This window comes from Prinia subflava, chromosome 2 (assembly GCF_021018805.1).
Source record: "Prinia subflava isolate CZ2003 ecotype Zambia chromosome 2, Cam_Psub_1.2, whole genome shotgun sequence".
NCBI lineage: Eukaryota > Metazoa > Chordata > Aves > Passeriformes > Cisticolidae > Prinia > Prinia subflava.
The window spans coordinates 77,922,245-77,945,674 of record NC_086248.1 but is presented as its reverse complement, the minus strand read 5'-3'; the positions used below and the strand labels follow the sequence as shown (position 1 = coordinate 77,945,674).

The 23,430-nt window shown below is 39.1% G+C and overlaps 1 protein-coding gene across 8 annotated transcripts in view; it reads left to right on the top strand.

Moving 5' to 3' along the window:
- Positions 1–23,430, top strand: part of LTBP1 (latent transforming growth factor beta binding protein 1) — a 184,068-nt gene that overhangs the window by 112,854 nt on the left and 47,784 nt on the right. For 3 of the 8 annotated variants that reach the window (XM_063390679.1, XM_063390677.1, XM_063390675.1), the window contains exons 10-20: positions 1,206–1,328; positions 2,864–3,031; positions 5,974–6,207; positions 7,059–7,081; positions 8,080–8,182; positions 8,753–8,851; positions 10,890–11,015; positions 12,157–12,282; positions 12,942–13,064; positions 15,845–15,964; positions 21,448–21,570. In XM_063390679.1, the coding sequence (XP_063246749.1) occupies positions 1,206–1,328; positions 2,864–3,031; positions 5,974–6,207; positions 7,059–7,081; positions 8,080–8,182; positions 8,753–8,851; positions 10,890–11,015; positions 12,157–12,282; positions 12,942–13,064; positions 15,845–15,964; positions 21,448–21,570 (1,368 nt within the window). The remainder of the gene's footprint in view (positions 1–1,205; positions 1,329–2,863; positions 3,032–5,973; positions 6,208–7,058; positions 7,082–8,079; positions 8,183–8,752; positions 8,852–10,889; positions 11,016–12,156; positions 12,283–12,941; positions 13,065–15,844; positions 15,965–21,447; positions 21,571–23,430) is intronic. The other 5 variants (XM_063390676.1, XM_063390681.1, XM_063390678.1 and 2 more) reach the window with 4 other exon arrangements.

Here is a 23,430-nt window from a genome sequence, read left to right as displayed (position 1 = left end):
GAAAGCAACACTAGTACAGGTGGCCTAGTAACAGCAAACTTTATTGAAGCACTTCACAGAATTAGAGAACATGCAGAGTTGGAAGGGACCCACAAAGATCATCGAGTCCAGCTCCTGATCCTGCACAGCACCATCCCAGGAATCACACCAGGTGCCCAAGAGTGTTCTTCAAATGCTTCTTCAGCTCTCTGCGGCTGGTGTGTGACCACTTCCCTGGGGATCCCAGTGCCCAACCACCCTCTGGGTGAAGAACCTTTTCCTAATATCCAACCTAAACCTCCCCTGACACAACTTCAGGCCATTCCCTCAGTCCTGTCTCTGGGCACCACAGAGAGATCAGCATCTGCTCCTCCTCTCATGAGGTATTGTAGATGCAGTGAGGTCTCCATTCAGTCTCCTCCAGGCTGAACAGAACAAGTGACCTCAGCTGCTCCTCGTGTCCTTTGGACAGTCTCTAATAGTTTAATGCCTTTTTTACATTGTGTCACCCAAACCTGCCCCAGCACTGGAGGTGAGGCTGCCCCAGCTCAGAGCAGAGCAGGACAATCCCCTCCCTTGCCTGGCTGGCCGTGCTGTGCCTGATGCCCCCAGGACAGGGTTTTCCCTCCTGGCTGCCAGGGCACTGCTGACACAGGTTCAACATAATTGTTAGGAAGTTGTGTTGCCACTGCTGCGATTCTTTCCATGTCGGGTATGGTCTGTGCTCCATGAAGCTTATTATTGCCATCAAGTTCCTTTGGGCTACAGATAGTATTTTTGCAATGTGCTTCTTTCAGCACATAATGAACCACTGAGCAGTCTTAAATATAAATACAAATAACAACTCTATTAAGTGTGGCAAGCAGTGTTCTGCCCTTTGTAAAATATACTAGATTGTTTGAAATTTGTCTCTGTGAATGTTCTTGTGAGCTGTGTTGAGCTGTGCAAGCAATCGCCTATTCAGGAGAAGAAGGGTTGATAAGTTGGTCAAAGTGTATTTGTTTTTCTAATTCAGAGTACTTAAGAATGATGTATAATTGTGTTTCTGTTATGTTCTCAGCAGCATTTTAAAAGGTTATGAATCACATGTCAGGAAGGGAAAAAGTGTAGACTAGAGTGTTAATTTGTAACAGTTATCCTTCATATATTAAAAAAAGAGAGAATTTCTGAAGAAAGAGAAATATTAATACATTTTCAGCATCTGATTTTTTTCCATTTTCCCACAGATATCAATGAGTGTCAGTTACAGGGAGTATGTCCTAATGGTGAGTGCTTGAATACCATGGGCAGCTATAGATGTACCTGCAAAATGGGATTTGTGCCAGATCCTACACTCTCGAGATGCATACGTAAGTAATACTGCTAATCAAAGTGCCAAATTAGATACTTAGTTACATTTCTGATGGAGCTTTATTTGACTGGGCCCAGCTATTCTAATTTGTCACCTTTGTTTTTCTGTCCCCATCTCATGTTCTCAGTTTATTCACTTTATTTAGTCAGTCTCAGTGCTCCTGCCTCTTTTCTGTTTCTTTGTTCTGGAAACCTTGATCTCCACCAGTAACTGCTCAGGATCCTTGCTATCTTTTCCTGGTTTTTGTGTCACCAAATCTTCAAGGCCATCTCCAGCTCCCACATACATTCAGTCTCTTTCAGCAGTCTGGAGTTTCAGTTTTGTTTTTTTTTACTCCCCTCTCTGCTAGTTTCAGCCAAAATTGTCTTTTGTCCTGCTTTCCCCTTTTCCACCCTGCAGCTTTGATCTGGGTTGTTTCCATTAATAAACATTTAGCCCAGGATGATCTTGAGCACATTTTCCATCTAATTAAGAAGAATTAAAAATTAAGAAATAATTAGGAGCAAGAAAAAGTTGTGAATGACGTGAATGCAAATATTTCCCTCTATTAGTTAGCTTTTACTTTGTTTATGATCAATTACTTCTGCTAGAAGAAAAGACAATATAAAGAACAACTAAAATTTTCACTTTTTTTTTTTTTGGTTTTTGAGAAGGATATGGACAAGTGAAAAATAGCTATAATCCTAAGTTCTTTCTCTGAGCTATCTTTACATTTATAAAATATAGTCTCAAGTCATAGGTGAGTTCTTTCTTTTTTTTCCCCCAGCATAACTATCTTATGCTACTAGTTAATAACACTCAATTGTTGAGAGGTTTTCTCAGCAGTTTGAAGAATTTCATACTGCTTTTCAGGTGAACACCAGAAGAAAGAAGTTGGTTGTTGGGTTTTTGTTTTGCCTTTATGTGTCATGTTGAAAATCAGGTAGTCTTTCTATTTTTTGAGTTACCTGAATATGTTACCCAGAACTGTAAACTTTATTTTAATGTGGATATATAAATTAGAAAGCTGGATGGGCCTTAGCTTTCTGTTACCTCGTACTAATCATAACTTATGGCCTCTGGCTCTTCCACATTAAAACTAAGCAAACATAACATAACAAAATGTGAATATGTAATTATCTCTTCTATGAAAAAAGAGTATTTTTATATTTTTATGCTTTTACAGTCTTATTGACGTAGTCTACTATAGATGGATTTTAGTGCCAGTGACTGATCTTCAAAGCTGTGTACAAGTGAGAGAGATGATTTTCACTCTTCATTGTGGCAGCATGGCAACTGCTGGTTTTCAATTTACTTTTTTTTATTGTTGTTTTTCTTCGAAATACTTCTTATACTTGGTCTAGGGTAAGTCAGAAATCAGAAGTGTTGGATGCAAAATAAGATCTTTTTAATGTGATTTTCATCTGAGATGGATGTTTGAGATAAAACTTCTACAGAGTATTAATCTCTTTAAGTGGTATTGGAAATCTAGTGGTGTTTCTCTGTTTTGCTTTTCATGTGAACGGTGCCATCCTCTCTTCACTTTCCTTGCAGCTGACAACCCCGTAGTTGCTGAAGAGAAAGGCCCCTGCTATCGGTTTGTTAGTGCAGGAAAGCAGTGCATGCATCCTCTTTCTGTTCAGCTCAGCAAGCAGCTTTGCTGTTGCAGTGTTGGCAAAGCCTGGGGCCCACACTGCGAGAAGTGTCCGCTCCCAGGAACAGGTAAGAACTTCCCACCAAAAATACAAGCTCTTGCCCCCTGCCCTCTTACTTGATTATGCATGCTTTAAAAAAACCAAACAATCACCACAGTGCGTCCTATAGATACAGGAAAAGTAACCCAAAATGTAGTTAATGCTCTTCAGTTGTTAAGACTCTGGTGAAACGATGGCAGCTTTTGAAAATTTGGTTACAGAGCAACATGAGACGTAGTTTATATTACAGTTAGTAGGATATGCACAGTAATATCTCTGCTTTCTCACCTTCCTTCATTTCTGTACCACCCATTCTGAGGAATGTGCTAAGGAAAGAAGCCTTCTCAGCAATAAACTAGTAGTTAAACTTTTCATGCCATTTTTCCCTTAAACAATTCCTTACTTGACACATAAATCTCTCTTCTATTATTTGTGTTCCCTTGGAGTTCTGCTTTTATTTAAATATATTAGGACTTCAAAAATATCAGCTTGTTTGGTCACCACTCTCACTTTGGCTGGTTATAGATCAAGATACCACATGTTATAGATACTGATCACTGTTTCCAAGTACTTTTTATTCCCTGATGTTGCTTAAGACTTAAATGCCCATGGAGTCTTCAATCAAAATCAATTTAATGTTATCCTTTTTCCGAAATGTAGAGTCAAATTAATCTGTTTGAAAAGCATCATTGCTTGTTGTAATATACATGATGTCCAGTCTCTTGAGTATTTTAGCCCATGTATTTGTAGTGACAATCCACTGTGCTTACTTGAAGCTGCTGCAGATGTCACTTTCATGATACAGGTCATGTATTTCTCTGAAATATTTTATAAAGATTTACATTTTCAAACCAGCTAGCTGCTTTGGGAAATCCACAGCTGCTATAAGAGATATCATGAGAGCAGCAGATTCCTTACTTTCTTAAGTTCGACTTACAGAAATGAAAGTGACCAACAGTTTTGAGCATTTCAATAGATTTTTAAAGACACTGTTTCCTGCATGACCATTGGGTCACTAGATCATTGATCAGGACTTTAAAACTCCAGTTCACTTTTGGATAGATAATACTTCTGTGGCTCTTTAATGGAGAAAAAATATATTCTCCTGAGATGACTTGCAATTTAAGTGCAGGTGTTTCACATCTGTGAGAATACTGCATGAGGCTTTATGCTCAATAGTAAGTATAGTGGAGCACAGAATACATCCTAAGCTGACTCCTATCTTATCACAAAAAATACATCAAGTATCATATGGAATTTGTTATTTTAGTGATTTTTTTATTAATAAAAAGACTTTAGAGAGAAAATGTATTAGTAGAAAATTCTGATGAGCTTTTCCCATTTAATGACTACTTGCATGATTTAAAAACATGTTCCTTTCTGTAACAGGTTAAATTCATAATGTTTCACAGTTTTCTATGAAAAATGTGTGAAAGTGGGATACTCCAGAATGGGGTAATGTATTTACTGCAGCATCCCATGTTAGTATAAAAGCCACTAAAATAAAATGCTTCTGAAATATTCGTACAAATAAACCATCTCCTAAAGAGACACTGAGAGACCAGATTTGTATGTCCAGGTGTTGAGAGCTCTTACCAGAGCTGTGCTAGAATAAGGCTCACATTTCTATTTTTCATTTGAGAGAATATGACCTGAAGCAAGATTTCCTATGTCCTAAGTGTGCATCTGAAGGGACAGACATCAAATTTTCTGTCTCACTCCTTTGACCAGAATTCCCACCCTCAGTTGGGTGTTTTTGTGGCAAATTTTGATATTAGATGTCCTAGCAAAAAGTATTTCCTAATTCTGAATCCATTCAATTTAATTAGCTTGACCCTTCATATTTTCTATTCTAGTAAGACACCATCTATTCCACTAAGACACATTGTGCAGTTAGTGCATACTGTGATTAATGTATAGTTTAACTCATCTGTGGGGTGCTTTTAGCTAGTACTTTGTGCTTTTATTTTAGATGCTAGTTCATTTTAAAACCCTGATGTGTTCAAAGCAGAATTTGTGAACTTACCAGTGCCCCACTTGGCACATCCCTCAGGCAGCTGTAAGAATTCCCACATGGGAGACTAAATCTTTTCTGTTTCATGCCAACATGGCTTTACCTAGAGTAATAAAAACAATGAAGCACTGCCCCCTCAAGACTTCTGAAGGTCTCCCTGACCCTGACAGGAGCATAACTATTCTCTTTGATGAGGAGGAAGACTGACTTGTATTTCTTTCTCATTTTAGTCTTCCAGTAGAACTGCAAAGCATGATGCTTCTATAGAGCACCTATAGAGACAGAGCAAGTGCTGTTGCCTGACTTGAATTGACTTTTTCGGTAGCAGCTTTATAAATGAGGTTATTTCCCCTCTCTTCCAGTAGTGATTTGGCTTCTTATAATCCCCATCTTGTTTTTAGCCAGCCTTTTTCAAGGCTTTTCAGCCTTTTAGTGGAATTTGGATCTGGACTGGTATGGAGGCCTCTGATATAGTCAGGTGGGATCCTGTGGATCAGTGTTGATACTGGTTGATAGTGGTCTACTCCTCTAGTACAGAGCCGGTGAGCTTTTTCCCTTTGATTTCTACAAAAAAGAAAATTATAGCAGTAGTGATCTTCATTCATTGTGCAGTATAGATGATAAAGACAATTTGCACATTTAAATTAATACATAGAAAGGATATTCTGTTTGAAGGGGATTAATTCAAAAAAATATCTTGATATATTGACAGATAAACAGAACTGAAGAAATATGGTAAACTGGAGTGGAAATCTTCTGGGCAAACAGCCAGAACATGTTTTTGGGATAATGCTCAGTCGTGTTAGCATGCAATGCATAGCTTCTCTTTAAGAGGTTTTTTGTAAAAATGTATATACGAGATTAAATTTCTTAGTGGTAGTCATTATATTTTCCACTATGTCAACATATTGCACTTTTAGACTCCTAAAAGGAATATTTTCCCATCCCAAATCTAGCTGCTTTTAAGGAAATCTGCCCTGGTGGAATGGGTTATACGGTTTCTGGCCCTCACAGAAACAAGCTATATCATCACCCTGCAGTTAGAGTACAGCCACCTGCCATTGGCAAGACCCCGATTACTCAACCTGTTGCTAAAGGTACTTCTCCTCCACCTCTCCCAGCCAAGGAAGAGCCAGTGGAGGCACTGACCTTCTCACAGAAAAGTGAGACTGAGATGGCTGTACAAGAAGGTGAGAGTGGGAAAATGTAGTCTTTCATCTGTTTCTGTGCATGTGTCTTCCCTGGTTTGTTTCTTTGCGTGGTGGCTGCGGACAGCGCAGTGCCGAGAGGCACCGCTCCCCCAGCAGAGCATTCCGTGGTGCCCGGGCTATGGCATCACAGGATTTGCTTCTCACAGGTTGTGGGTAGGTCCTACCAGGTGCTGAGAGCATGGAGAAAGAGCGAGACTGCTTTAATCTCAGTAATTTTTAGGATCAGAAATAGTATATTTGTTGTTAGACTTAAATATAGATATTTATGAATTCTAAAAAGGAAAGGTGCAATGGAAAATAAGAGCTTATATGAAATTCCTACCACGCCTTCCCCAAAAAAAAAGTCATATTTATGAAGGAAAAAAACCACTCTTGCTTGTCCAAAAAAAAGACATTTTAAAACTTTTTTTTTGCAGTAAATCCTTGCAAATTTGTTAGTGGTAAGTTGTACATCATTATGACATTAATTTACCTTTAAAATATTTACAGATATTGATAGCCCTTGGAAGGAATTGAAAAGGTTTCATCAGTGAGTTAATAACCTCAGAGTTTGTCAAATTGTTTCTGAGGAAGCAGGTAAACAATTAAGAAATGTACATGGTAGCTGAATACTGAGTAAATAAACATTAGGTGGTGTGTAGAATCTTATTCTGATTTCAGGTTAGTTTTTACACTTGCTTCAGGAACATGATTTCTTGTTTGCACTATTTTGGAATGAGATTTGATCCTCCATTTTTGTGTGATGGCCACAATCACTTTCAAATGTGATAAAATATATAAGAAAACATTTTGTGAAAACTGATTAATTCTCTTTTTTTTTCTGGTTTTAGTGGCAACTGCATCTCCTGATCAGGTAAAACATGATGTAATTTATCTAGGAATTAGAATGCAGACCATGTGTATGATATGGGATACAGATAGCAGAAAGGATTTAGAATTTATGATGAACAAACAAGTCACTGTGGACTTACTGTGCACACCCTGAGGCAAGAAGAGTTCATGTTGTTATTGTATACAACAACAGACAGGTAGTGAGGTATAGGAAAGATTACTTTAACCTCTATGAGAGGCATTAGTTTGAGTGTCTGGTATATATTGCTCTATCCCATTCTGGAGACTGTATTTTAAAAAAGATAGTGAAAAATTCAGAGTATGAAGAAGAGACAGAGATACTGACAGCTAGAGAAAATAAATGAGAGAAACATTATGAAGCTTTGAGAAACATTTGTGACACCTCCTTATGAGACTGGTATTATTGCCTAAGTTAATTCCATAGTTTGTTTTGGGTGTCTTGTGTTTAGTGGAGACGAGCAAGTGTGTATCAGTGTGAAGTCCCCCGTTCTGGAGATTTCGGGTTCTCTGTGCTGGAGGTGATGGGGTTTGCTGTGAATAATTGCAGCTGTGCTCCATTTCCTTTTCCCACAGATGTACAAGCATCTGACATTCCTATTAAAACGAGATGGGTTCAATAGCTAACAAGGAACCTTGCACAGTTGTCAGACACCTAGATTTGATTGTATACTTTTGTGTGATGCTGAGCTGCATTCAAATGCTATTTGTAAGCAGTTAAAGACCAGAGAATGGGAGAATTATGGAGGGACAAAGCCGAATAAAGATACAATTGGAAGCTCCCAGAAATGGCTGCTTCAAGTAAAATCAATGTTAAATTGTATGCCATTGTATAAATGTAGTATTCCATGTCCATTCAGGTTTAAATTGGTGGTGATTAATGATCTGCTATCAAAAGCCACTCATGTCAGAATGTTAGCAGTGTTTCAAGCCAGGAGTTTGTGGGTAGCTGTGAATTAAGGGAATGTTTCCAGAATATTATTTTTTGTATCATTCTTCTAGGAATTAGCTTCCATTGATCAAGAAAAGCAGCCTTATCTAGAGCCTGGGCAGCCTCAGCTTTCTCCTGGAATTTCAACAATTAATCTGCATCCACAGTTTCCAGGTAACTTATTTTATCTTTTCTTTCAGTATGAGAGGGTGCTTACAGTTCTTAAAAGAATGGGAAAGTAGCAATTCTAACAGAGGTTAATGAAAAAAATGATTGGAGCTTCAAAAGCATGATCAAAAGAAGTCATGGAAGCAGAAGTGGGAGGAATTGAGAGGTTGGCATTGGCTTGGTGACTTGTTCAGAAGGTAAAGACGTATTTTAAGAAGTGATATCCTAAATTATGTGCATGAGAATTTTAATGTTGGAGAGGTGAAGCCTTGTACTTCTTTCAAGAGGAAGCTCTGCTTAGGAGGCTCTTTGCAGATTTATGTATAACTTTTGCTGCAAAAGTTTTACAACTGTGTTCGCATTCTTTAGCACATCAGTTTTTTTTTCCCAAGCAGTAGAATGATGAGAACCCCAGTTGCAGGGTTTTTTTCCACTGTAGGTCAAAGCAGAATAAACAAAATCTCCATAGTGCTTAGCTTATTCAGTGTCATATGTGAATTCCTTAAGGGCTGGGTTTGTTGAATGCTTTAAGGTGGGTTTTTTGGATGTGATTCATTTCCGTTCCATGTCACACAGTAGTGATTGAGAAAACATCCCCTCCTTTGCCTGTTGAAGTTGCTCCTGAAGTCTCTACTTCAAGTGCAAGTCAAGTTATTGCACCTACTCAAGTTACAGGTATCGTACTTCTCTTTTAGAAATACAATAAATTAAGCAATGACTGAGTTCCTGACACTCTTGTTCTGTGCTGTTGCTGAATTAGCATAGTGAAGAGAATGTGGTTGTAGAACAGAAAGAATATTGTGGAGAAAGTGCAGAACAGCACAACAATGAGGCTGCTATCAAGAGAGCCAGGACCAGGTCCTTCCAGGATGTACCTGCTATTTTTGTATCCGTAGGTAAGGGACAGAAGATAAAATTAATAATTCACCTCAGATTCAATTCTGGACTTTGCAGATCTGCAAGGAATGTCCAGAGCTGAATATTTCTTGGTCACAAGTCAGGTTGTTAGACAGTCTGCATGTGTATTCATGAAATGTACATGATGGTGTTCATTGAGGGATGTAGAGCAGAATGTTCTGCAAAAAGCAGGTGAGATGTTACTGTAAGATCTATTTTGAAATGTTCTTTTGATGCTTGTACTTTGTCCTTTTTTTGTGTGTTCGAGTTGCCTCATCTACCTCTTTATGTTGAGAAGTGAAAGTAACAGAAATGCAAGTAATGCACCTGCCATAGCTGAAATTTGTCTAAATAATAGCTGTGTCAAAAAGACTTCAAAATTTCTTTTGCTATACATTTAGAAATAAAAATATGAATGTACCATATTTGTATACGTGAGAGCATTACAATGTCCCATTGGTTAGAGTGAACCAGAAGGTTCAAAGAACAGGTTTGAAAGTGATTGCAATATCCTGGTAAATACTGTAAGACGCATTCTCATATATTTAGATATAGATACGTATTTAGGTAGAGATATTTAGGCCTACAAAGAGGTTTCCTGGTTTCCATTCAGGGGGAGAAATTTCACATATTTTAATCAAAAATGAACTCTTCAAAATGGCTTTCCTTCATGGAGGAGTGGATTTTTGAGTTGATGCAATGCACACAGGGTCTAAATCACCCAGTTTTTTGTACAATTCTGTCTGCAATTGAATCCTCCTGAATGTACTGTAAGAGTAGAAAAAGTATCCTGTCTTAGGAGCATTTAACTGCTGCCTTCACTTTGCTGTAATTACAGTTCATCAGTCCTATAGGAAGGTTCAAATAGCTGTGACCATCAAACTAGAACTTAGAAGTGAGTTCTCCTGTGACTGTGCCCCTTCTGCCAGCCAGCTCCCAGCTTCCTTACAGGGAGAGAGTGTTACCCTGCTGAGAGCTCACATCAGATAGTAAAAACAAAATGAGTTTTCCAGGTTCTGGTTTTTATTTCCTCAGGAAAATTGATAGAACTGGAAATTGCTGTGTGCTATAAATCAATATGTTGTTCATAGATAGTAAAGTACAGGTGCAGTAAGATTTGTAGGACAAAATCCTAAACAGAATTTTAAAAACTGAATGCAGTTCAAGTCGAGAAGTTTGAGTGCCCTATTTCTGTACTTTAGAATTTAGTTGCATTTAAATGTGACCTGTTTCTAAATAGTCTAGAAGAACAATTCTTCTTTATTGTAATTTCTTTTTTTTCAGGACTTACAATTCCATACTACAGTATAACCTTAATTTGTAGCGACTGAATACAGTCATTAGTATTTTCTGCAGTAACGCATATATTTTGGAAATTTCTATAACTACTGTAAGGATTTAGCATCCAATGCTGCCCACATCTGAATCTCCTTATCTTACAAAATACATCCAAGCCATTAATAGATGAGTATTCTGTAAATCAGAATACCCACTGTAATCAGAAACTCACTGCAGTTATTTTCTTAATGTGTAATGCAAAGGTTGAGCCATATTTGGTTTTTAGTAGTATCTTACCTTCATTTTACTTTAAATTTTATGTACTGATTTATAGATTTTGGATGGGACATAAGATTATGTCACTAGGAAAAGCCCAGATGGTTTCCAGATTCTTCCAGATAAGGTATCCATTAGAGAAACTCAGTAGTTGCAAACTTGATTTACACTTGTTTTCAGGCCTGAGCTTTTTGCTTGGATTACTGAGTATTGAGCACTGAACTATGTAAGTTTAACATTAAATTTCTCTTTGTTTGCTTAGAAATCAACGAATGTACAGTTAATCCTGATATCTGTGGAGCAGGACACTGTGTTAATTTGCCTGTGGGATACACTTGCATCTGCTACAAGGGATACAAACTTAATGATCAGCAGACAAAGTGCATTGGTATGAAATTATGCTTTCAAAAATCTGAAATAACCATGCTATGAAATGCTTGAAATGTAGGATCAGGTTAGGGAAAATCTCTACAGAGCAGTCAGGTGTTCTTTCCTCTGTTGAACGCTTCCAAACTACAAGGGGGTTTTCTTATGCCAAATAAAATTTGCAAGGTAGACTCTAATACAGCCTTTCAGCTGCTCTGAAATTAGTGCGAATTTAATTAAATGAAATGAAAACGTTTCCCAGTGTGATGTGAGAGAAAAAGTCATTAGGCAGATCATTTCCTCTCAGCTGTGTATCAGGTATCTAAAAGTCAGACTACTAGGAAGAAATATGCTTCTGTTTGGAAGAAGAATGAGTTTGTGCCTGTTTTTCTTAGTGATTTACCCAGCTACCAGCTCTGCAGCTGGACTAATCCAGGCATTTTGTTAGGTCATCCCTTTCAGCCTGCTACTGGAAAGAGAAAATATATCATAAGCAACTCAGAAGCACAGTGAGAGATCTGCAAAGTGAGGTCTTCACCCCCTTTTAAGCTAGTAAATTCTAGAACAGAGGCCTCTGATGAACATAAGGCAGAGCACAAATGGGTCCTACGTGAGCAGTTTGAGATTTGGAAGCAGCTGTACAGGTATCTTTTCTTCATTCAGAGTGTACTGGTTCCTCTGTAACTTGGATCAGAAATGGTGTATTTTATCAACAGGATCATATGCTATAAAATGTTCATGCCACCAAAGCTCAGTAGCTTCATGCTGTAACACTTGCTGTCAGGTGCAGATACAGTATTGAAAAAAATTATGCAGCACAGCCAAATGGCAACTTAGAATCCCATTTTGCAATAAATCCAAGTTTTATTAATGTTCCATGCTTGCAGCTTGTGTTGGTGTTGCACACAGCGTAGTGATTTGAACTGTAGTCATGTCACGTTCTTCAGGCCAGTGCAATATTCTTACAGTCTGAGCCAACAGGAGCATTTTTCTCCAATCAAAACTATTTAATGCATCTTTTCTGCATCTCTGAAAGAAAACACTTTTCAAAAAGTTAAAATAATTACAAGATCAGTCTTTTCAAATACATGGCATAGAATGCTCAAAAATAGTTGTGACTAAATATGTTTTTCTCTAGTTTTACATTTTCATTTCTTTTGTAGATATTAATGAGTGTAATCAGGCACCACATCTCTGTTCCCTTGGACGCTGTGAAAATACAGAAGGAAGTTTCCTATGTATTTGCCAAGCTGGGTTCATGGCCAGTGAAGATGGAACTGACTGCGTTGGTAATAAGTAGCCTCCTTCATAGAAAATAAAAATATAAAAATTATTCCAGAAGCGTAGCTAAACCCTCCTCAATTCCCTTTTCACCTCTTTTTTCCTCAGTGTCAGCGGTACTGGACTGTTCTCTGGAAGTATGTTTAACTGTGTCTCTATTGTGGTGAGAAATATCACCTGAGTAGCTGATATTCCATTACAAAATGTCTGTTTGTTGAAAAACAAGAAGTTTTTCAGTACCATCATTGCTTAGGAAAACTACCATTTAATAAAAACACCTATTGTGTAAAATACAAATATTTGACACTCTTAGAAAGGGTAGAAGCCAGAACAAAGCATACAGCTGCAAACAGGCACAGACTTCACAAAGCAACACAAACAGCCTGAAGGGGCTGTGGTCTGCCTTAGGTTGGGGCTGGCTTGGGCACTGCAAGCATGCAGCAACACATTGTGTTTGCAGCCATGGGTGCTCCCAGGCCACCTTCTAGACCCTGGCTGTTTCTCAAACTCATTCTCTCTGTGATTACAAGCAGTGAGGTGGCTTGCAAACAGCTTCAAAACTCCAAACTTACTCAGTATTTAGTTAAAGCAGAGTTTTGAGGAGGTGCAAGCATTCAATAGTTTGATGGTGAAGCTGCTTCTTTTAATTTCTCTTTATCGTCTGCAGACTTTGATGAATGTTCAAGACCTCACACTTGTGGAGAAGGCTTTTGTATAAACACTCTTGGCTCGTACAGATGTGAATATTGTGATAGTGGATACCAAATGAACAGGAGAGGGGAATGTGAAGGTAGGTTTGGACTCTTCACTAGTGGTGATGATGAAGTGAAGTTATCATTTATTGATAGCACAAAACCTGTACCAAACTACTGCTGTTTGGAATGATTAACATGCCCTGCTATTCAAGGGAGGCTTAGCACTGCAGCTTGAGTTGCAAAGGGACCAGTCTCAGAGGAGGCAATCTTAAACAAGAAGCCTTTGTGAGTACTCTTCAATCTTGGTCAGTATTTGGTGTCTGGAAATGCACTTCAATTCCTATTATTTAAATTTAAGATGCTGCAAAGGAGTTCCCCTGCTGTGTAAAGAATCATCTTGGAACAGCCACTTTATCATATCTTGGCATGGAATAACTTAACTTCATTGTTAGTCCTTACCTGCTTGCCAAGTTTCTGTTAAAAAAAAGTTTTAATTTTCCTGTATTATATCAGGTAGCAAATGATAGGTTGACTTTTAAATACATATATCAAGCAGATATTTTATGTTGCAGGATCCTAGCACATCTGACCTTCAAAGCTTCTCATTATTTTTTAGTGTGATATTTTGGCCCTTTTTCCTGGTATTTTTTTCATTTTCAACTTGAATGGTGAACTAAAAACCCCAAGAAATCACTACATTTTAAACATAATTTTGTTCATGCTTTAGTCCTAAGTTACATAGCACAGAATAAAATTGCTGACACATTGACTGGCAAGTAAACAACTTAAAGCTGCCATGGATATATTTGCTGCTCTGAGAAATGCTAAAAGTTTCCTCTTCAATTTTTTTTTTTTTAATATTTCAGTAGTCTTTGCAAATCTTGTCTGTGACTAGGGAGTCTGTGATTCAAATAGGGTAGAAGTCAGACTATTACACTACATCAAATTTGTAATTAACTTGTATTTTAAATAGTGTGGTGGTAGTCCTCTATAATTTAACTTAACAATATGTAATTTCTGAAACCAAATTCTCTGCTGAAAGTTATTTAAGTTTGCTTAAGGGAAAAAAACCCTCCTATCAAACCAAGGAAATGACACATTGAGGGAATCATTTCACCATGTCATCACCCTCCTGACACATTTCTGATTCCACCAAAAACTTCTTTCCACCCCCTCCACAGTTCAAAAACAAAGGCAAGAATCCTCCAAGCTGCCCACAGTACTCACAGTTCATTTGCACTTCCTCACCCCATCTTCATTCTGCCTTTAAGCTCTGTCATGAGCCTAACCAAGGGAATGCAAAGGGTGCATCTATGTTGTTGTAGAGTCTGTTGTTTGTGTAGAACAGTGTTGTAGTCGCTGAACATCATTGCATAGAATGAAGTATTCTTATAGAATCTTCTTGTGATTTTTTAAAGCTTTGCAGCATTTAGGCTTTATTTTGACTGAAAATTTCTGTACCAAGTACATCATTCATGTTCTGTGTTTCAAGGGCAGACACAGTCCAGACAGTTCTGAGAAGAAGTTACAGCAGAAGTGTAATTTTCTTTAATTAGATTTAAAAAAAAAATCCCACAGCAGTTTCATAAGAAGCTTTTCCAGGTCTGCATTGCAGCAGCTGAAGAAGCCTGTTGGTGTTTTTATGAGAAAGTATTCTAAGCTGGACAATTGTGATTCTATGAAAAATTGTGATTTGCCTACACCAGTGAGTTGTTGGAGCTGGGATATTCAATTCTCTCAAGCTTGGAGCATTGTCCAGTTAAATTATGAGTGTTGGGAGCTCTTTGAGTTCTGTGAGCTTGTTCTCAAAACTAGGAGTGAATTCTCTCCTATGATCTGTGCTTGAGTAGCAGCCCTTAATTGCAGAAAACAAAACTGCTAGGCCTGGGCTAGGAAAAGAATGGAAGCTTAGGAAGCTGAGTTTAGAGGTGACTGACAATTTAATTAGTTTTGTGCACTATATGAAGCAAGTATTACAGGGGAAAGATTATTGTGTGATTAAATACCATATAGAATGATCTCACACATACAAGCAGACTGCAAGGAGGCTGGGTACACAGTTTTAATTCCAGTATCTTCTGATCATTGGTCACTTAACAGCAACTTGTGTTTGAATGTTGTTTTTTGTGTGCAGTCTCCTCTAGATTGCATTTGTTGTGTGTATTATGGGTTTCCTTGGTGCAGGGTAAGAAGTTGTTCTTGCTCAGAACCTGAACATGAGTTCCATGACTTTTTCAGGATCTATCTCTTCTTGTCCTGGGCAGTCTTGCCTGATGCAGAAAGTCCCTGTGTTACTCTAAACACTGTCAGCCTCAGTGATGTGGCTTGTGCCTTTTTTCAGACAAAATTAACTCCTTACTCCATGTAAGCACCTTTGATTCTCATCCACACAATTATGTTTTTAGTCCCCACAGCACTTTCATGCTGAATAACTCTACAACATTGGAGAATACCAAATTGTGCTTTGCTTTTGGAAGTCAGAGTTACAATTTTACTGTTGTTGCAATGAACTTCTGAAGTCTTACTATAGGAAGAATCTCAGGCACTTCAATATGGTAAAGGAGTAACATAAGGAAAGTTACTCTTACCTGTGGTAGCCAGAAATCTGATCTGCTGCATGTTCTGGAAGACCTGCTGAAGATTTTTAGTAAAACACAGAACTCACATTCAGTTGCATGTATTATGAGCTACTGTATTTCTCAGAGATGCCCCTTTGCTGCTACAAATCTGTCTGAACTTGTTCTTTCCTCACAGATAAATTACGCAACTCTTGAAATGCTTTAGTGTTTCAGGAGGAGAGTCAGAGGAACCAGATTATTGTTCAGTGTTCTGTTATGGCTTTGACCAGTATTTCCTTTTATCTTCTCTTTTGAAGACGTTGATGAATGCCTGACTCCAAGTGCCTGTCCAGATGCACAGTGCCTTAACGCTCCTGGCTCCTACCAGTGCATTCCTTGCAGAGCGGGGTTCAGAGGCTGGAACGGACAGTGCCATGGTATGTTTAGTACTCTTTGTCTCTCTGGTTCTTATTCTTGTTCTGAGGTGCTGTATTTCATATTCAATCACTGTTACAACCTGATGACAGCACTGTGCCCTGGGTCCCCATTTCTTTCAAGAATAACTGAAAATATGAGGTTTTTGAAATTAGTTTACATTCTCAGACACAGTATATAAGAGGAAATCTTGTTTTACTGTAGATAAGTGAGCACTGAATCTAGATTAAAAATTATATAATTATAAGCTACAAAACAAAATTCTTGAAACAGAAAATACTGAACAGAAAGGGGATGTATTGTCAGTGAAATACTAATGGGGTGTTGTTTGGAAATGGAAAGACAAGTGAGTATACATACATCAGTGTGACGTACAGGTTTTTCAGTAGAATATGGGACTTTGCTCACAGAGCATATTAATAAAACTCCTTCATTATCTGTACTTCCAGCAAAACATTAGCAAATCTTAAAGCCCCGTGTCTAACTTTAGGTTAGGGGCTTAGGACAGATTTCTCGCATTTTACTTTGGTTGATTTGTTTATAAATGTTAGAAATTTTTTTTCAAAATCAATTTTGACTATTTGAAATAGAGATAAGAAAGAGAAAATTAATACATTGTGCAGAAAGAAATAGTCTTTTGCAGTTTGGAGTGCCACTTTTTGGACACTACTAGAAACTTAAGTTTAACATCAGTTGTGAAGGATCTGCTATCTGTTGCGAATGTTACAGCCCACTCCATGTAACACATGCCCTATCATTTGTGACTGTTGGAATAACCATGTTACCTAAACAGGTGTACAATAACCTGCATAGAGGAGGTGTTTGCATTGATGTTGTAGGGCAGATTGTCAGTGTGCTTCCATGGCTTATTTTGGCTCCCAGTTCTGTGATTCGGTTCAGTTCACAAAGCAGTCTAAGAGCAGTGTTTGGTTGAAGCAGTTCTGGTGGCTGGGATCTGCTGGGATCCAGCTGCAAATGCAGTGCTGATCTATGGATCAAGATTAGAGCCAAGTTGCAGTGAAGCAATGGTGTGGCTGTCAGAACCTCACCACCAGTTTTGCTGTGTGGATTACACCATTTTTAACTACCCTATTTTCTGAAGAAGTCATACGGTCTGAACAGATCTGCCTTGTCTTAGCTGCATGTTTGGTGTTATCATTTGACTTACTGTGGAGGAATGTATTTTTCAGGTAATTTTATGGACTGTAATGGAGTTGTAACAAGCTACGAAATGTTTACAACAAATTAATGGGTTTCACTTTGCACAAATTACTCCACATTCATCTTTGTTTCGTTTCTTCCCTTCCCACCTGCCTGGATTCCTGGTGCCCTTGCAAAGAATGTTGCATATGTACTCATGTACTCTGTTAGAACTCTCTTATTTAACTCTTTTTTTTTTTTTTTTGCAAAGTGTTGGCCTAATTTTGCCTTCTTTCCCAATATTAAGCTTTATTTCTGTAGCTATTTATGAAAATAGCCTGGTTGAAAATTCCCTGGCATAATGTTCAGTTGTTTCATTTTTACTAACCAAGTTGGTAGGAGGAAAATGAGAGAAGTCAGTGCTTTGCTCAGAACTAAGTCATGTAAGGAATATGTCTTGGTTTAAAGTGATAATTTTTTCCTTGTATTACAGCATGTACTTTCCCTTTTTTCCTTTGTTTTATGAAATGTTCTAAGCCTAGACATTCTTATTCACTTCATTAGTGATGTGATCAGTCCATTTTTTGTTTATCTTAGGCTTACATCATGTTGGAAAAGAGCCATACACATTTTAGAAAATGTAATGCAGACAATTTTTCTTTAAATCTGTAGTGCTGCAATGTGGCACCGCTTAAATATACCAAAAAGGAAAATATTTCCCATTATCTCTGAAGGGTATTTAAATCCATTGTTCCATAAATTCATTTGTTTCTCCTGTTAGTTTAGATCAGTTGCAGCTCTTCTGGTTTTCCACAGTGCTGTTTTCAGTATTTTTTACCTCACTTCATTCTTCTGCCTGCACTTTTTGCCATAGAAAACCTAGTGCAACAATCCTACAGATAGATCTTTGATGCCATTTATTTTGTAATCTTCCAGGATTTAAAGCCAGGAACATAGCCACTTCTGTTCCATTAAGCCAAGTCAATCAGTTCACTTCAATCTTACGTAGACTACATTTAATTGGAGTTGAGGTGGAATGTTCAATGCATGTTGGAAGAAATGGAAAAAGACACTTGCACAGCCTGCCTCCTCATTGTCTTGAAATTGCCACTGTCCCAGGTCCCTCAGTGTGTTTGTGTTGTACAGGGACTATTTGAAATAATTAGTTGTTTTTAAAATTTACTTACAACCACTGATTCATTTTTATTCCATTTTTCTCTCTACACATTTTCACATTCAAATAGTCATATCTCGTGATGTTCCTAGAGCACACTTCTATGTATTGATGAACAAATTAAAAAAATAGGTTGACAAAACTTGCTAGATCACTTCATCCTCATGAAGAAGGATGTGATGTATTTTGAAGCTGCATGGTTAACTATCAGTGTTCAACTTGTGCAGTTTTAAGGATCCCTTTAGAAGGTACCAAAACTAGTAGAGAGGTAAGCAGAGTTAATCCATATACCTCTAGCTGTACTGTGGGGAGCACCAGTAGAATCAGTTAAAACTCTGAATTTTATCTCAGGAGATTTAAGTTCTGCTCCTGATATTTCTGGTGGTTTTATGGGGAAGTCTCTTGATCTTTCAGTCCCATCCAAAAATCAGACATAGTATTTCAGGTTTCTTTGTCAAGCAGCTTGGGGATGAACGTGAATCTGTAAAAAGCAGTTTTGTTGTTCAGTTGGAAATTTGTGTGCTTGAATTGGGTTCTCTGTGTTTGAACAGATTCTTCAGTTAGAGCAGTGATCATTAAGGGCAAAGACTGTGGCTTGTAGAGCAAGCACATTTTGGAACAGCCGTGAGCTGGGAAATAAGCCTTGGAGAAAGGAATAAGTAGCAAAACCTACTGAATGCCATGGCACAGCACCTGTGGATGTGTGCTGTCATCTCTCCGAGGATGGCACTGCTGCTGCTTGGCCAGGCTGCAGCAGGACATCCTGCTTACAGAGCTAGAGGCTCAAGTGAGGAAGGGAGAGGTGTAGGTCACTGGGAATATGGATGATGATGGTGATTTTGTTTGTGTCTGGGGGAAAATGGGCTTTGTCAAAGGCAGGTGGTACAGGAGCTTGCAAAGAGCTGTGCCTGTAAATACATGTGAGGAAAACAGTCACTGCACATATTCACAACAGCTAATAAGGGTTGTGGTGATGATTTAAAGATGTCTGATCTTCCAGCTCTCCCTGTGCTGCAGCTGCCTAAATGGCTCAAGTGCCTCAAATAATTAGCACTTTTTAATGCTGATGGGTTTTGTTTGCTTTGTGGTGGCAAAAGACAGGATAATATGATTTCTGGCACATAAAAACAAACAAAGGGTAGTTCTTCTCCTGCATCAGTGAAGCTAAAAAAATACAGATTTTTTCCATAAAACAAGGACACATGCTGACTACTGCAACCCCAAAATAAAGAAATAAAATCTGAAAACTACACTTTTTTTTCTGAAGTGAAAACCACTGCTAGAAGAAAACTGTTATTTTAGAATACAGAATTAATTCTGGCTGGATTTATAGCAAAATATCTCTCTTATTTTATTTTTATGTTTGCTTTTTGCTTTGTTGATTTATACAAATTGTATTCAGAAGGATTTCTTGAAAATTAGTGTAAAGTAGTAACACAGCAGTTTTCATGTTGGCTAAAGAAAGTGTCCATCTAATTAATACCTATCTTTCAGAGAAGGATGAAAGTAGATGTGGGATAGCTTACAGGAAAAAAAAGCTGCTTTCCAGCCCTTCTAAAGAAAGGATGGTTTGTGACTAGGAAGAGAGATTTTGTGTGATCCAGTGGAGTTCTTCGATGAGTTTGTAGAGTAGTGTCGTGGTTGGGGGGGGAGGTGAATTCCTCCAGGGGGATGTGGGCAGTCCAATCAGTGATCAGCTTTTCTGCTGGCACCTGGGTTGGTCACTCGGAGGTTTGGACACGCCTCTGAGGACACAAAGAGTTAAAAGCAGGAGTCTGAGGGGCTCGGCCTCTTTTCGGATCCGGGTTTTCAGCAGAGAGACGTCTCCAGTCTCCTTCCCCTGCCTGGCCACGAGGCTGGGTGGGGGAGGGGAAACACGTGGTCGGCTCAGGTAAGCCGGAGCCCCCGGGGGGGGGGGGGGGGGCGAAGAAGAGAGGGGACAGGACTGGAACTGAGCTGCCCCGTCCAGGATGGAGGGGTGGAAAACTGTGGAAGTGCCTGCTGTGTGTGCTCACCCCCTCCTCCCCCCCAAACTCCGGGAGAAGGTGCCCAGCCACGTGGGAGTTGTGGAGCCTGGGAGTGCCTGAGCCTGCACCCTGCCAAGAAAAAAACTGTTAACCCTTGTGCAGCAGAAAGAAACTTTTCTTAGACATTGATTCTCATGACTGGTGGTTTTCGGAGAGAGGGCAGCGGCCTGGGACTGAGATGATAAAGCATGATTGGAAGGAACTCGATGGAAGAATGAGAGGAGTAGCCTTGGAGCTGGACTTTTCTTGCATAATGTCAGCCATGGACTGAACTTGAGTCTCTTTTGAACATAAACTGCATTTTTGGGTGGATGCAGCTGCCCCTTGCTTTTGCTACAGTGACTGGCACTTGAAGAGTTGGAGCAAGCAGAGAAAAAGAGGGGGAGGGTGAGGTGGTGACCTCTGCCCTCAGGGCAGACCTGCTCCTGGAACCCCGGCCCCTGGGTAAAAAGGGGAGAGCTCGGCATGCAGCATCCTTAAAAAGCCCTGTATGTAGTTGTGGCCTATGAGACAGCGGTGAGAGCGCTGGACATAGGAAAAAGAGAGTGTCACCTTAGCAGACTTCTCCGGGCGGTGCTATAGGTGACATGAAAACACATAAGGGGTGGACCCGTGTTTTCTGAGGAACAGTCTGTGGTGCGAGAGAGACTCCTCTCTCCCTTGCTGAATTGAAGATTAGTTTGTTTTTGAGTGGTGATTGTTTGATCTAAAACCCAGGGGTTGGTCTGTGAAGAGTGATGGGTGGGGAGGTAGAAACTGGGAGAAGAAATGTTCTAAGAAGTTTTTATTTCTGTCTCTGTGTGTGTTTAAGAGTATTTCTGTCCCTGTTTTTATGTAATTAATAAAGTTTTGGTGGGTTTTTTTTTGTTTTCAAGATTTAAGCCTGCTCTGCTCTGTTCCTGATCACATCCCACAGGAGTTGTTAGAAAAAAACATATATTCATGGGTGCACTAACATCTGGCCAGTGCTAACCCATGACAAGTAGCCTTACAAAGGGACCTGCATGAGGTGTTGAAATCCCATTGAAATAAATTCCTCAGGAATAATAACTGTGCTTATGATGTAATATGAATATATTCCCAAGCTCAACCAAAAGGTGGTTGTACCCCAGTTAATTTCTTGCACTTTCTTTCTATTCTACAGATATAAATGAATGTCAGTATGGCAATCACTGTACAAATGGACGTTGTGAAAATACAGAGGGATCTTTCAGGTGTATTTGTGCCCAGGGTTTCAAACTCTCTGCATCAAAAGAGCAGTGTGAAGGTAAGAGAGAATATGGTTTAAATTCATAAGGTTGCACTTACCTACTACCTTTACATAATATTTTTCATCTTTCTTTTTTTTTTCCATTTTGCTTTTAAATGTACAATGCAAAAAACCCAAAAATGTAACCATTTTATGGTTTCTCTGATCACATTGTAGATTTTGACGTGTTATAAAGCCAATCAAGAACATGTAGTAATATTTATACTGCTAAACTGGAACTTTTACAAAATCCGTGACATAGCTGGCATGTTTGGTGGTTTAAGGACAGTGGCTTTTGCTTTTCTTTCTATCTTTTTTTTTTCTACCATGTGGGTGGGTGGAATCAAAAATCCTAGGCTGCTCCCATTTGGAACCCAGCAGTGTCACTTGCCACTGAGCTGTCAACCCTGCCTGCACTGGTGTCTCTGGATTTCCAGGAGAACACTTGGAGAGAGAACTTGGTGTCATATCCCTAAGAGCAGTACCTGTACCTCCAAAGTGTCAGTTCCCACATTTCTTCCACATCTGAAATGCCCATCAGAACTGCTCCAGTGGAACAAAATTAGGTTTGAAGTTAGAGTGATGTAGTCTGAGGGAGAACCTAGAGCACGTACAGGAGGTATGAATATTCCTCTCCTTAACTAGAGGGTACTTGAAACTTTTCCGTAATGGTGAAAATCTGGGACAGTCTCTCCAGGCTGTGGAAGTGCACAGAAACCTACATGTTTCTTGTCAGAAGTTGGATTTCCTTCTTTTTCCTTTCCCTCAGCTTTCCCTAAGTGTCTCTGTACAGCACCAAACACTTCCAGACTTCTGAGTGCTAAAAATAATACAGTAAAAGTAAATGATCCTTCATATAAATTTGTCAGGAAGTTTGAAACAAAACATCAGTGTAAGTTAAGTGTCTTGAGTGAGTTAAATGTGCTGTTCAGGACACACAGCAGACTGATCGTGGGGAAAATATGTAGACAAAATTTGACTGCTTCCTCTGAGCCTTTCATGGAAAAGTGCCCTTGCCAAAGGCTCTGAGCTGGCATGTGCAGACTGTTCTTCTTAAAGTGCACCCTTCTAAAGGAAGGATCTGTACACATGCCCAGCTGCTTCATGGAGCCCCACAGATTTCAGTGATCCTTAAATTCTAAACTTCTGTGGTTGCAAGGAACCGTTACTTACGAGGTCAGACTGTACAGCCATAACACAGACCTGAAAAACCTCATTGAGTAACATTCTCCTGTTTGAACAGGGGTGCATTTCCAGAAAGACACTCAGCTGTGCCAGAATGCTAGAAGTGACCAAGAACTCACCATGTCAATTTAAATATTGCTTCTTAATGAGTATTTCACAAATAACAGAGGGAAAATAGGTTTCCTAGCTCAAACAAGGCATGTGCTATGTTCTGAATTCAAAGTGCCACTCCCCTTCAATACTTTGAGTTTTCCTTAGGAACATTTAAGTTTGATGTTCAGATCCATCTGCTTGCTCAGGCTGACCCCAGTTTATGAGAACTGAAGCGCAGAGGGATTAGCAGTGTCCTGGAAGCAAAGAGACATTTCCCCACAGTTAGATGATTAATACTGTTACAAGGGAAGAATTTTGAGGAGCCTTAAAGTACAACTTAATAGTGGATTAGCCTGTCAGTGTGCATCTGAAAACCACACCCTGTTAAAAGGTGGTGATCCTGCTGGAAAGTATTTTGTGGGTTTTGCTGACTCACTGGAGCGGCTGACTCGTTACCTCTGCCAGATACAACAGAAACAAAAGCAGCTCTCAGGCAGCATGTGTGTGTATTTGTGAGTCTGTGTGTACCCAACTGAGGGATAAATTGACATTACAGGAGAGAATGTTGAACACAGTCATCTCCAGGAAAACACACAGACT